At 42.7% G+C, this 15,745-nt stretch overlaps 1 protein-coding gene across 1 annotated transcript in view; it reads right to left on the minus strand.

The window, feature by feature from the left end:
- Positions 1 to 3,943: 3,943 nt before the first annotated feature.
- ABCB7 (ATP binding cassette subfamily B member 7) overlaps positions 3,944 to 15,745 on the minus strand; it is a 180,736-nt gene continuing 168,934 nt past the window's right edge. Inside the window, exons 15-16 of the mRNA XM_073599498.1 lie at positions 10,049 to 10,156; positions 3,944 to 4,557 (exon numbers count right to left, since the gene is read on the minus strand). Coding sequence (XP_073455599.1) covers positions 4,339 to 4,557; positions 10,049 to 10,156 — 327 coding nt within the window. The 3' untranslated portion in view covers positions 3,944 to 4,338. The remainder of the gene's footprint in view (positions 4,558 to 10,048; positions 10,157 to 15,745) is intronic.

Below are 15,745 nucleotides of genomic sequence, written 5' to 3' on the forward strand. Positions count from 1 at the left end.
GGGCTGCTGGTGGGGACTGTGATGTGAAGTGGGCTGCTGGTGGGGACTGTGATGTGAAGTGGGCTGCTGGTGGGGACTGTGATGTGAAGTGGGCTGCTGGTGGGGACTGTGATGTGAAGTGGGCTGCTGGTGGGGACTGTGATGTGAAGTGGGCTGCTGGTGGGGACTGTGATGTGAAGTGGGCTGCTGGTGGGGACTGTGATGTGAAGGGAGCTGCTGGTGGGGACTGTGATGTGAAGGGAGCTGCTGATGGGGACACTCTGATGTAAGGGGGACGCTGTTGGGGACACTCTGATGTAAGGGGGACGCTGTTGGGGACACTCTGATGTAAGGGGGACGCTGTTGGGGACACTCTGATGTAAGGGGGACGCTGTTGGGGACACTCTGATGTAAGGGGGACGCTGTTGGGGACACTCTGATGTAAGGGGGACGCTGTTGGGGACACTCTGATGTAAGGGGGACGCTGTTGGGGACACTCTGATGTAAGGGGGACGCTGTTGGGGACACTCTGATGTAAGGGGGACGCTGTTGGGGACACTCTGATGTAAGGGAGATGCTGTTGGGGACACTCTGATGTAAGGGAGACGCTGTTGGGGACACGCTGTTGGGGACACTCTGATGTAAGGGAGACGCTGTTGGGGACACTCTGATGTAAGGGGGACGCTGTTGGGGACACTCTGATGTAAGCGGGACGCTGTTGGGGACATTCTGATGTAAGCGGGACACTGTTGGGGACACTCTGATGTAAGCGGGCGCTGTTGGGGACACTCTGATGTAAGGGGGGCGCTGTTGGGGACACTCTGATGTAAGGGGGGCGCTGTTGGGGACACTCAAAATTAAAGTGGGCCAGTCATGAGGAAGTCCAGGGCCAAATTTTTGTCCCAGTCCAGCCCTGTGTGGAGACCACCCATCTGTCCCAAAATCCTTCCTGCCAGACCTTTGAGAACTGCAGAAGTCTTCCCCCCACTCGAGCGAGCGGGGGCATCCCTTCATAAAGAGGCTTTAGCGTTCTGTCTTGCGGGTTTCCTCCCCCAGGACTTCTTCTGTCCCTGGGGTTGACCCTAAGGGGTAACCTCTTGAACCTGACGGTGGAGGCCACTGCAGGTTGAGCCACTGAACCTGCCAGGGAGAAAATGTTTTTTAACAGGAATTCCAATGTTTTGTCAGTTGGATCCCTAAACATTTGCGCATTGTCAACCGGACAAGTCAAACTTTTATTCACAGAGGATATAGCAGCGTCAATTGCTTCCCCACTTGATTCCTCGGAAGAGGAGTCATCAGCCTGTTCAAGGTCCCCTGAGGGGGATTCATCTTCCCCCTCCCACAGTTATTTTGTTTGAGGATCCTGGGTGGTAGAAGGGGACCTAATGCATTTTCTTCCACTATGTGAAGACGTGATTAAAGCCACTAATCTTTCCTCTAAACCAATGGTCATCAACCCTGTCCTCAGGGCCCACTAACAGGCCAGGTTTTATGTATTACCTTGGGGATATGCAGATTAGAATACTGCAATCACTGAGCAGCAAATGATATCACCTGTGATGTATTTCAGTTATCTTGCAAACCTGGCCTGTTAGTAGGCCCTGAGGACAGGGTTGATGACCACTGCTCTCTTAGCTGTATGCACCTGAAAAAGGCGCATTTTATAGCTATGCAGCTGGCGTTGTGGACACTAAATCGCGCCAACGCCGCTAAGCCCCGCCCCTTTCTCCGACCACCCACTGCGCCCCCTTCCCTCGTCTATTTTAAAATAGAACGTTTTCACGCGCTAGCGGGCTCCGGTCCTGACCTGGAGCGCATGGAGGAGGACTGGGGGTGGAAGAGAGCTGCCGATGGAAACTGCCGTAATGGCGGCGGGAGTGGAGCGGCACACCGCCGCCTAATGCCATGCTCCCTCTGCCTGGAGGAAAGCCATCCAGGTGGGGGGACATTCCTAGGAGAAGAAAACCCCCCTTTCCCAAGACTTTACCTGGAGCCTGGGCCGGAGGAAGCGTGCAGCTTGAGACACAGAGGCAAGACTGACAAGCATGGAGTGGGTACGTGCTCTTGACAGCCCCCGGTGGTGACTATAGGCATAGCAACATTTACTTTAACCGTTTGCCGAACGCCGCATGTACATATATGTTGGCAGAATGGCACGGCTGGGCAAATGGGCGTACCTGTACGTCCCTTTGAATTTGCCGCCGTCTGGTCGCGTGCGCGCCGCCAGCGGCGAGCTCCGTGAGTAGGATGGCGGGTTCCGCGGACTCTATGTCCGTGGGGATACCCGCGATCGTCTCACGGAGAGGAAGAACGGGGAGCTGCTAATGTAAACAAGCATCTCCCCGTTCTGCCTAGTGACACTGTCACTGATCATAGCTCCCTGTGATCGGGAGCTATGATCAGTGATGTGTCACATACGGCCCCTCCCCCCCCACAGTTAGAATCACTCCCTAGGACACACTTAACCTCTCCCTAGCCGCCTAGTGGTTAACCCCTTCACTGCCAGTGTCCTTTTTACAGTAATCAATGCAATTTTTTTTAGCATTGATCGCTGTAAAAATGACAATGGTCCCAAAAAGGTGTCAAAATTGTCCGATGTGTCCCCATTATGTCGCAGTCACGATAAAAATCACAGATCGCCGCCATTACTAGTAAAAAAAAAAAATGAATAAAAATGGCATAAAACGAACCTATTTTGTAGTCGCTATAACTTTTGCACAAACCAATCAATAAACGCTTATTGTGATTTTTTTTACCAAAAATATGTAGAGTATTGTAATACTTATGTAAGAATACTTATTCTGTATGTAAGAATAAGTATTGGCCTAAACTGAGGAAAAACATTTTTTTATATATTTTTTGGGGATATTTATTATAGCAAAAAGTAAAAAATAATGCGTTTTTTTCAAAATTGTCGCTCTATTTTTGTTTATAGCGCAAAAAATAAAAACCGCAGAGGTGATCAAATACCACCAAAAGAAAGCTCTATTTGTGGGGGAAAAAAAAGTCAATTTGTTTGGGAGCCACGTCGCACGACTGTCAGTTAAAGCAACGCAGTGCCGAATCGCAAAAAGTGCTCTGGTCTTTGGCCAGCCAAATGATCCGGGCTTAAGTGATTAAAGGAGGAAACCCACAAGAATTAGAAAAATTCCTTAGGAATCTCCCTTACCATATCCAGCTGCAGAGTTCTGTGGTAACAGACCCAATATTCACCTCTCACGGTGGGCTCCGTTAGAAAACCTTCAGGAACTGGGGCCCCCTTTTTATTGGAGGATCCATAGCCCTGGGCCTATAAAGAGCACCCCGCCAGGAATAAGGCTGAAAAAAACAAATACTGGATCCCGGGGTCCAGCTCTCTAAAAAGAGAAGCGTTACAGGTAAAACCTCGTTTCTTCAGACACGGGGCCCAGGTACCATTCAATTCGGCCTGGAAAAGACACTTTCAATGGATCCGGTTGCATGGCTTGCCCCAGTAAGGAATATTCCAGCGGAGCTCAGCACATCTTTACTCGTGACCAACACCTAAGACACTGGGGAAAAAACTGAGGTACCCCCGGTAAGGGGAGGGGTTATATGGGGAATTGAACTTCCTGTTAGGGTGTGCCAGTGTCCATCACCTGAAGGTGCCATGTAACCCATACAGTTAGTACTGTGGCTCTGTGTCCCGTGATGTACAGTAAAGAAATATCTATTTATAATGTCTTGTTACATTTTACAGAGTATATGTGAATATTTACATTCAGTCCTATCCCTAAGGGGGCTTATTGGCAACTGACCCTACCACCCTAACTCATGCAAATATAGGAAAAGCATACAAATTCCATGCAATGTTCTTGGTGGGATCTAAACTAAATAAATAACTCCTAGCCAACATGCTGCCCTAGAAAACATGTTTCTAATTTTATAAATTTCCTAAAAAAGTCTGTGAGCAGCACACAGTTAACAAACCAAACAATAAAAGTATCAGTTATAAAGTCTTTTATAAAACCTCTTTACTATTATTCAAGCTAATCACTGTACATTAGCAACCATTTTTCAGGCGTTAAAATTGCTGGACCAGTTGTGGAGAAACTGACAATAGTGATGGAGAAAATGACACAACTGGAAGATCAGCAAGGTTTTGTCCAATGTCACTACTGGAGACAATCTTTGTAAGAAAATATATTTCAAATATTTCAGGAAGAATTTGTTACACTATGAAGAAATCAGGCAGATGTATATATACACAAATAAAAAAATTATGGGAAGAAGAAAAAGGGGTCAAAAAAAGATTTGTTCCTAAAAGTGAAGAGATGAGGGAAAACGTAATATTGAGGGCATATGAAGCTCCATTTCCAGTTTAGACTGTCCATTTCATCAGCAGGAACAGTTGCCACATCCTTTAACACTGTTAATTATCTCCTCCTGCAGCTTCTTTCGTTCCTCCTCTTTGGACATTTCTTGGCTACTTTTCTCAGACTTCTGATTGCTGTGACTGTTTAAGACCCTGTTACTCTGTGTGTGCCACAGTTCAGAATAAAGGCTGCTAGGGTTTGCCAAAAGTCCAAAATGCGTCCCTCTCTCTGCCACTTTACCCTGCCACAAGATGAACAGAAATTACAGTCAGGCTAGAATAAAAATTAAACATTCTTTGTTTTGCATCAAGGTTAATTAGCATGTAAAGGCATTATGTCAAATTCAAAAAACAGGCAAATAATTCACATCAAAGAAGCCAAGAACTTTCTTATTACAATGCCCCCCCCCCAAAAAAAATATTACTATCATATACATGTAGTCCTCCAGCATTACCCTCCTGCTTATTTATTCATAAAAGGGGTATATTGATGGAGGATTCTTCTCCAGTACTTCTATCATGGGTGAAAAGCTCATGACCACCAAATCATGCATGCATACATGGGACCTTGGCAAAACAAAACGTACTATAGTTTTCTCAATGGTTACATCCTACGTGTGAACTGTTGTAGAGATCAGAGATACAGCAAATAGATCATGCTTCCAAAGCTCTGTGCTTTCTTCGCACTATCAGTTCACCCATGACTCATTTGCCATGAGAAATGAACAAGCAAATCAGAAGTACTACAATACAGCACAACAAGGAATACATTAAATCACAGCAACAGAAAGTGACTTAAAAAACTCAGCACATTCCTGAGTTTTTTCATCCACATTTCTCAGAGTTTATTTTGTCAATGGTTCTTTTTTTGCAAAGAAGTATCAAATGGTAGTTACCAGGAGCAACAATTTTAGGTGACAAACCTTTCCACATATTTACAAGTAACTGGTTTGAAAATCAGTAATTAATTCCAGTCTATAAACAATTCGTTGAGGCAGGCCATACAGACCTTGAACTCAAAGTTCTTATGTTGGATCATTACCTGATGTCAATTCGGGGTGGAGATTCAATCTTTCAATAAAAGAAACGGGGTGTGGTGCACCCACAGATTAAATTCACAGAGTCCCAAAGGACCTAGTAAGGCTTATTATGATATATACTTATAGATTTGATTTAACACACAAACCTGGGTTGTCTTTATGGGGTCCCGATTATTTGTTTTTACAATTTAAAGCGGAGTTCCACACAAAAATGGAACTTCCGCTTTTCGGAACCCTCATCCCCTCCGGTGTCACATTTGGCACCTTTCAGGGGGGAGGGGGGTGCAGATACCTGTCTAAGACAGGTATTTGCATCCACTTCCGGCATAGACTCCCACGGGAGTCTATGCCTCTTCCTGTCCCTTCGCGCTGTCTCCTGGGAAACACACAGGTCCCAGGAGATAGCGGGGACCAGTTACGATGCGCATGCGCAGTAGGGAACCGGGAAGTGAAGCCGCAATGCTTCACTTCCCGATTCCCTCACCTAGGATGGTGGCGGCAGCTGCCGAGAATCGAGCGGGTTATCGGCGTCGGCTGCCGACATCGCTGGACCCTGGGACAGGTAAGTGGCCATTTATTAAAAGTCAGCAGCTGCAGTATTTGTAGCTGCTGGCTTTTAATATTTTTTTTTAGGTGGACTCCCTCTTTAAGGTGAAAACTTGGCAGTGCACATGTGAAGAGGTTCTGGCTGGAAGAAGCTGAATGAGTCATAATGATAAGAGGGTCACAGTCACCTTCTCTGCCTCTCAAGCAAAGACTGAACATCTTAACCAGTCAGCATGAATTGGTAGGCAATGCACAGGAAGAAGGTGATGGGCTTTCTTTGCAGAAGTCCAGCATGCTTTGCCAATTGAGTTTAATGGATGAGCCATACGCTCATTGTGACAGAATACCTGTATGTGCTCATAGAATTTGATCTTGTAATAAACGATTCTAAAAAGCACATTTGCAAACAAATAAGCAATAATCCCATAAGAAAACCACTGAGAACTGGGCCTTTCTCACAGACTTGTGTGAACAGCTCTGTTTTGTACTCCTGCAAGCCGATAGCTTTAGACATCATACATAGTACTTATTTCTTACCGTATAAGCCCAGATTTTTTGAGACCTGCCTTGCTCACGTCTTTTTTTCGGCAGATAGCATTACTCACAGAATAATCAAGCTATCTTTTCAACGGCAAAACTCAAAACCCTAAAAAACATTTTTTTAAATAACTCATTGTACTGGTAGTGATCAAATAATTGAAGAAAAAGATGGGTTCATCCATGCCTCATATGAAGAGAGACTGCAGCAACTGTGGAATTTCTCTGTCTTCTCACTCCTGCGCTGCCATGTGTCTGAGTGTCTGATCTTGCTGCCTTCCTATGGGGCTAGTGTGAATGCCATGCCAGCAGGAAACAATGTATAACAGCAGGAATTTGGCTCTAAAACAAGATTCACTAGGCACACATCTAACAGAAAAGACAGTGATGTAATGCTTCTATACACTAGTGTACCTGCATTATACCACATAGCTATCAAACAGGCTCACCAGATTTCTGTTTTTACATTACAACTGTGGCTGGCATATTGCACATAATATGAATTACAATTTAGAAACACATGCAAAACTGCAGGTAAAATATCCCATTTGTCTCTAAAACAAGAAACAAATTGCCCACGGACACCCCACAAGGCTGTGGTGTTAGCTGGGCAAGACACGCATTATGCTCTTAATGTTGAATTAAACTGGTAACAGATGTCCTTACTGTGAAAAATAACTAGAGTCATAGAAGTTACAATTAACAGGAGGAAAATGTATATCAGACATTTATTATCATAATATAATGGACATACATTTAAATAAATGTTGCTGAAAAAGAAATATCAGTATAAAATAAAAAAATACTGCAAATGTAATAACCCAAACCTTAGAGCTTTTTTTTAACCAATTTAAAGAGAAAGTAAACCCTAATGGGTTTTACTTCCTCTTTGTTCCCCTGCAAAGTAAAAGCATAATGGGCTAGTATGCACCGCATACTAGCCCATTATGTGCCACTTACCTGCAAACGAAGCCCGATGTGTCCCCGCTGGTGGCCGCATCTATCTTCTGCCCTATTCCTTCCGGGGCCGTGGACTCTGGCTCTGTGACTGGCCAGAGCCGCGTGACTTCACTCCCCACACATGAGTACGTCACGGAGGTCAGTTTCTTCACAGCGCATGTGCCGATGACATCGGTGCAGCGTACAGGAAATATCTCCTAAACGGCGCATGCCCCGTTTCCCCGAAAATAAGACCTAGCGTGATTGTCGGTTATGGCTGCATTATAAGCCCTACCCCCCAAATAAGCCCTAGTTAAAGTCATTGTAGGTCTTATTTTCAGGGTAGGGCTTATTTTTGGGGAAACAGGGTAGGGCTTATTTAGGGGGTAGGGCTTGTATTGCAGCCATCACTGACAATCACGCTAGGTCTTATTTTCGGGGAAACAGGGTATTTAGCAGATATATCCACTACCTATAAGTAAGCCTTATTATAGGCTTACCTATAGGTAAAACTTATAAATGTGGGTTTACAACCACTTTAATGTACATTTGCTCTGCTTCATGTGAAAAACCTAAGTACATTTTTTAGTGCCAATTCATCCATGTAAACAGTATGTCCCTTTATAAACTGTTGTGTGTTGCATGAACTATTCTAATAGCTGATGTAGACAGGATTGATAAACTTTGAGGCTATTCACTTAGCTTAGTGTATGAGATGAAGCTGTGCTCACCTAAATGGCAAGTTTTCCTTCACAGAAAAAATGTAAAGTTGAACATTCTGATCACACCTAAAATGCTTAGATTGGGGAAGCAGAAGAGTGCGGCGAAGAAGACAAAGGCAGCAGAGAAGACAGCACCAGAGGAAGAAGACCGGAGGAAGGTTTTTTAAAAAAAGGACTTGTCAGTACCACATACTCATTCACTTGTTAAAGGGGGCCTCCAGATCCTGATAAGTCCCCTGCCCAGGGTTGTCGGGTAGAGGCTCTTGTCACTATCAACATGTGGACAAGGTGCTTTGGTGTGGGGAGCGCATACCAGAATCAAAGCGCATACCAGACTTAAAGGGCCCGGTATAGATCTTGGGGGGGACCCCACACCATTTTTTTTTACATTTTAGCTGGGGTTCCCCTTCAAGGTCCTCAGAGCACAATTTGCATCACAAGTCGGATCATGATGATCCGACTTGGATGCGACTTCTATAAAAATCAATGGGGTAAAAGCTGGATGAAAGACAACTCGCATGGGGAACCATTGATTTTGAATAGAAGCAGAGAAAGGCAGCTAAAAACTGACGCAGCTGAACGCGCATTAAAGCCAAATGCAAAAAGCTGCTAAAAGCGCGTTCTTGCAGCTGCTTTTTCCTGGCGTTAGTAGTGGCTTGCAGCTCGTTTTTCTAATGCCCTGTGTGCATGAAGCCTTAGTGAGAGCATGTGCTTGAAGAGCTGGGTACCAGAAAGGAAAACTGGCTACTAAACATAATGGAAATGGGAGAAGATATCTGCATAATTAACACCTTTGCTACGGAAGGCATACATTTAATGCACTTTATAGAAAACTACAGAGTTCCACTTTACATCTACAGACCTGCTAAGTGTCTATAGTTCATTATCCTAACAGTCAGCATTTTTATACTAAAATTTGTACTACCCCATTGTTTACATAGGGCTGCCCAAATTTTGCACAGGTTTCACAAGTATAACAAACAGAAGGAGGCCTGTAAGGGGAAACCACTCTTTCATTGTCTAATCCACAGGCTAAAGACTGTGTGTGTACTTTTATCCTGTGTTCTTGATCAATCACGCTGCCGCTGCAGTGGAGGTCAAAGACCTGGCAGGGCGACTTGATCACAAAACTAACTGCACAACTAAACCGCAGTATATTTTCAGAATCACTGCAATTTTATTTATTACAGGTACTTATACAGAATCATGAATATACACAGCGCTTTACATGTATACTGTGCATTCACATCAGTCCCTGCCATCAAGGAGCTTAACAATCTAAGGTCCCTAACTCACATACACATACTAGAGCCAATTTACCTACCAGCATGTCTTTGGAATGTGGGAGAAAACCGGAGTACTCAGAGGAAACCCACGCAGGCACAGGGAGAACATGCAAACTCCATGGAGGTAGTGTCGTGCAATGCAGATTTCAGGTGAGAACAGGCCTCTCTCACATGAACCGACTATTAAAATAACATGAGGTATGTGTGTACTGCAGAACACAGCAAAAAGGAATCACATCTAGACTAGTCTATATTCCTGCTGTTTGTAAAGGAATCAAGACAACTGTGTAAATTCCCAATCAGGTAATCACTGGCACCTTGGTGATCCAGGAAACCTGATGGCCTGACAGACATTAAAAAAGAAAAAACCTGCACATTTTAGCCAGTTGCTAATAAACAGGTCAATCAGTGGGTAGCTCTGTCAGCACCATGCCGCCCAAACACCCTTCGACTGAAAAATCATAAGTCAGGTTGGAAATTGTCGGTCAAACAGCGCCTGCATTCAATAAGATGCAGGAACTGTTTAGTATTCTAAAACACATGGGCACTGGCTGTCAGAATAAAACACCTGCAACAAACACACTTGCCTACACAAAATCTTTAGCAAATCCCCCAGTTATTAGTCCCAGCTACCCATTATATAAGCAATTAGGTGCTGCTTACCTTTTCCAGCACTATAATTTCATCTGCATCAACAATGGTGGACAACCTGTGAGCGATGAACACAGAGGTCCTGTGTCTTATCATATCACGCATCGAGCTGAGAATATTCTGTCAAATATAGAGGTGTAAAACAATGACTTCACAGGTAAACTGTCAGACTTTATTAAGGTAATATTTACATTTTGTACTAAACCAGTACTCTAAACCCAAATGAATTTTAACATATTGCTACTGAATATGCAATATATAATTGGAAAACAAGTCAATTTGCATTGTAAAGCCTTCAGCTTCATATGGACACATTGCAATCCACAAGTAAACTTACGTAAATTAATTTACTCTATTGCAGCTTAAATTAGTTACTTGGTGCAAAAAGCAAAACTAAAAGCAAAAAGGTGTGATTGAGGGCCGGTTTATACTAGGAACCGCATAGGAATTTGCTGCGCATTCTTGTGCAATTAATATTCCGTTCAGTGCAGTGCGAGTTGAGATCTTTCATTTTGAATGAACAAATGAATTTTGAAGAAGTGGTAATAAATAGGTACTGTGTATAAATCTTGCTATTTCTTTTGCCTTTCATGGAAAATCAAATATATTTAAAATGATCAGTTATATGTAGGCTATCTAGGCTATTAAACACTTTCTTACATCTTCTTTAGACTCAGCATGGCTTAAGATTTGAAAGAAAAATCCTTGTGGTGTCACTAGAGTAACCATATGTTTTATACGCTTTTAAGTCAAATTTATTTTGTGTTAAAAGGGAAAGGATCAACAGTTACTAAGGCAAACATACATGACTGTGTTGATTTAGAGATAAGAGCAATTTATGGCATTGAGCAAGGTTTTTACAACCCTTCACTGCACAAGAGCATGCACTGAAGTAACGCTGCTTTTTAAATGGATGTCTAAATAATAAGTTGCAGAAAGTTTCTCAAAACTTGTGTGCAGAAAAAGAAAAACACAAAGAAAGGCTGTTCAACACTAGCACATTGCCACTGAAACCTGTTTCACACCTGTGCATTTTTATATGCATTTTGCAGCATATAAAAATGCATGTGACCTAAAAATTTATTGAGTTCACTGGTGCTGCGTGCAGTGTTGTTAAAAATGCAGCATATCCAATTTCAAATCTGAGTTTCCTGGCCTACTGGAGCTTATAAAAGTACATAAAAATACACATATTGTGCATTTTCATGCGTTTACTTCCATGCATTTTCAACTTGTTGTGGGCGAGTACATGGCAGCTTGACATCCCATGGTTACAAGCACCTTCCCTGGATACCAGCCATGTAAACCTATATTGGATTGTCAAAAAGAACTATTGTTTGTATTATTATAAAATGTGTATGCTGTGACCATAGAACTACTTTAGGTCCAAAATTCTATTTTCTTAGACGTACAGTACAGTGCACAAAATCTTTAGTTTTAAACCATGGGATGTCCAAAAGCCTGGCCTAACGGGGGGGGGGGGGGGTTGGGGGGATGTGGGCAATACAGCATACAAATGCCAACAGGCCCATGTTATAAACTGGTCATAAAGGGCTTGACAAAATGCAGCTTGTGGCACCTTGTGTCCAGAACTGGCATCAGAGGAGACCTGGACATCCACATGGTTGAAATAAATGTGTGAACAGAAGACCAAGTGGCAGCATTGCAAATCTGAGAAACAGATGCCTGATGCTAAAAAACCCATGAAGCACTAATGTATTTGTTAGTGTGCGCATTAACGGGGAAGGGAGGAACCCTATCCTTTGGACCATAGGCTTGAATGACGACTTATCTAATCCATCTAGCAAGGGAGAGCAAGATTTAGGGAGCCACCTGTGGGAACCATTGGGAAGCACAAAGAGGGAATCCAATTTCCTGAAAGAGGTTGTAACCGACAGGTAGACTTTCACAGCTCATACCATGTCAAGACAGTGGATATATTATTCCTTGGGATGTTTTGGAGTAGGACATAAGGAGCGGAGGATAATGTCCTAGTCGAAATGAAAGGAGGAAATCCCCATATGAAAAAAAGAGGCTTTTGGCCTCAGGACAGCCTTATCCTTGTGTAGTACTGGAAAGGTTCTTTACAGCATTAAGGCGACTAACTCAGAGATTCTCCATGTAAAGTTAATAAGCAACAAGAAACTGAGGTCAGATAAGGGAATATAACTAATAGGTTGAGGGTGAGATCGTAAAGGTTAAAAAACAAACAAAAAAAACCCAAAAAAACACAGGTTGAGTTTTCACCGAGTCTCAGGGGAATATACAGATATACGGAGGCCAAGATTTGCATTTTGATGATACTCAAGGCCAGATGCTGATCTAAACCAGACTGGAGAAAGCGAAGTATGAAAAGTGGGCTTTGAGCCAGATTTAGCAGGCTTGGAGGACCACATCTCCTGAATGTGCGTTTTAGACAAACTTGGGTTGGAAGCCTGAGAAGCATGAAAATAACTTTTCCTACTCCAACAAGAAGAAGGTCTACCTGCTGAAGTGTGAGACTTCTTTTTCTGGTGCAGGAGAGTATTTTTACCCCACACATTCTCCTTGATGTACTTATCCAAGAAGAGGCCAAGCAAGCCTTCTCCCTCAAAGGACAGAAACTCTAGGTATTTCTTGCACAGGAGTTTCACAGACCAGCATTTGAGCTAAAGGATCCTCTGCAAATGGTCAGAGAGGAGGCCCATCCTGGAGATCTGGAGAAGTGCATCTGCCATGTCATTCACAGGGTAGCATAAGGCCACAGGTAAAACTCCATATGGTGGAGGGATGCATAAACATGGAGCTCAAGTTATGGGTCATGTGCTTGGACCAGACAGCAAAATTCTGGCAGACAGCCATGGAGGCAACCACTGGCCAAGGAAAATAGGGTTTTAAAGAGGGCCTCTAGCCTTTTGTTTACTGGGTCCTTGAACACAGGAGTATTCTTCACAGGGACATTAGTGTCTTGTTAAGACCAGAAATAGTTGGGCCCACCATAGTGATCATCCAGTTCTGAAGGAAACCTTTATTAATAGGATATTGCTAAGCAAAAGATTTGGATCAGCAAGGTGTTTTCGGGGGTAGGTCAGTAATTATGCAAGGCAAGTTCTAAGAGTAAGTAGACTGGGAAGGTCTTAGCAGGTTTGGTCATTTTTACGGGTTCCCATACTTAAGACCTTAGGGTCTACAGACTGAGGCTCCTCTATGGCTAAATAAGATAGATATATAGATATCTATACATATTTTTTTTTTTTTATAAATGAATTGCTGCATCAAACTCTTGATGAGTAGACCCTAGTGAGATCCACGAAACATGTTGAGATCCATAGATGCTACAATACATTTACTCATTTACAGACCAATTGTGGATTTTGTTGTGATATCTTCATGATTAATATATACGTATAGTGTCTCATTATCAATGGATCTATTTACTGCTAATGTTTATATGACTTTTTTTTTGTCAATAAGGGTAGCAATGGTATGCTTAACTTTGGATGAAATCTCCACCAAAGGTGTCTCATTCTGATCGGATTACTCAGAAGGAAATGGGTGATCTTCTTTGTCTACCTCCTCATCAGAAAGAATATCAGCAAAAGCAAAGTCAAAGACTGAAGGGGCTCATTTGTGACCACTGCTATTTGCAGCCTCTAAAAGTACTGACATACTGCCTATGAAATCAGACATGCTAGCAGAAGAGTTTTCCCTAAATAGATAGGATGAAGGCTATGTAGCCAGAGGAACTCAGAGGGTTAGACTGGGGGGCAACTGAACAGAGAGTACTAGGGGCCTGTGAAGATAGACTACCATCTTCATCAGAGCCATGAGCTAAGCCTGAGCTAGCAACACCATCTGACACCTCACCATTGTGATCTGCCATGTGCAGTGCAAACTGTCCTCAAAAAGGGGTACTCAAGACCTTTACTGCTGTAAAGAGGGAAGGATGAAGCCTTCTTTGCAAGGCACTATAGGGTGCCAGGAAAACATCCAAAAATTATTGTGCTGTACTGTGGGAGCCAGGCAGTCAGGTGCTGGTTGGGAAATGCATCCCAAGAGGAAGAAAATAGCTTGTGTATGTGCAGAGAACCCACTCAAGAAGAGGTCATGCAGGTGCAGACTTAAAACAGAAGGCTGGGAAAATGGCTTCAAAATTAAACAGCCATCGCACCTATTCTATGGCTGTGACACATCAGCACTTCTCGGCAGGCTAAGATTTTAAGCACGAAAAACCCTGTACATAACAGAGTTAAGAGAGTTAAGCTTCTCTCAGTAGAATAAAGATATCCATAACCTAAGGGCACTAGCATAATAACAGAGGCTAGCTGGGAGTGGGAGGGATTATATAGATGGGTTCCTGCAGCTTTTTTCCCAGTGTTTAAAAACCTGAAGGCATTGTCCTGTACTATTTTTCCTTTGCAATAAGAACATGCAGTCAATGTAGAAACATATTTTTGTTCTCTTGAGCTTCTAACTCAAGTTAAATCAATTGGGTGAAAATTTAAAAAGTGATGGCATAGCCAAATTCCAAGGCTTAGTAAAAGTCAAAAATTGTCTGTCTTCTAGTGTAGGCTGCAAGTTCCTCATGGACAGTTGCAGCAGACTTTGACATGCCACATTGCCTAGGCACTAATGTTCCTGAAGCCTCAAAGCTACAAACCGGCACGGTGAGATAATCTAAGCCAGATTCTGCCCACTCCTGCTTCTGAAGAATGCGGTTCTCATGAGAGTTGTTGCATCTTTTTTTGCAAAGAAGTGACATTTGGCAATGTCACTATTATGCTTCTCAGTTTTTCTGAGGGCCTGATAGGGAGAATGCTGTACCTGAAGACTTGTAGTCAAGGGTCTTCTTGTTTCTAGAAACAAAAAAAAATGATCTGGAACATAAACAGTGGCCCACGTCCATCCCCGGTTATACATATAAAGAAAAAAAAAAAAAAGAGTGGTCATGGGACTTTAAATGAGGTGGGTCAGACTAGGCACAACTAGGATACAAATGCTAATTTATTATAAATTCATGATATACAAAAATACGTCAAATAATATGTAATCTATCTATGCAAAAAGTCATATAAACATTAGCAGTAAAAAGATCCATATATAATGAGACACTATACGTATATAATAATCATGAAGAAGATATCACAACAAAATGCACAATTGGTCTGTAAATGAGTAAATGTATTGTAGCATCTATGGATCTCAACACGTTTGTTGAGATCCATTTGTTTGATGCAGCAATTCATCTATGAAAAAAAAAAAAAACCTAAGATAGATATATAGATATATATATATATATATATAGATATATAATATATCTATATATATATATATATCTATATCTATCTATCTATCTATCTATCTATCTATATATATATATATATATATATATATATATATATATATAGATATATGTATACCGTATTTATCGGCGTATAACACGCACCCCAATTTAGGAGGGAATTTTAAGGAAAAAAAAAACTTTTAGGAGGGAAGTTGAAGGGAAAAAAAACTTACATTTAAATGCCCATCATTGCAGCCTTCTCAGTGCAGCCTTGTCAGTGCAGCCTTGTCAGTGCAGCCTTGTCAGTGCAGCCTTGTCAGTGCAGCCATGTCAGTGCAGCCTTCCCCAGTGCAGCCTTCCCCAGTGCAGCCTTCCCCAGTGCAGCCTTCCCCAGTGCAGCCTTCCCCAGTGCAGCCTTCCCCAGTGCAGCCTTCCCCAGTGCAGCC

This window comes from Aquarana catesbeiana, linkage group LG09, assembly GCF_042186555.1.
Source record: "Aquarana catesbeiana isolate 2022-GZ linkage group LG09, ASM4218655v1, whole genome shotgun sequence".
Classification (NCBI taxonomy): domain Eukaryota; kingdom Metazoa; phylum Chordata; class Amphibia; order Anura; family Ranidae; genus Aquarana; species Aquarana catesbeiana.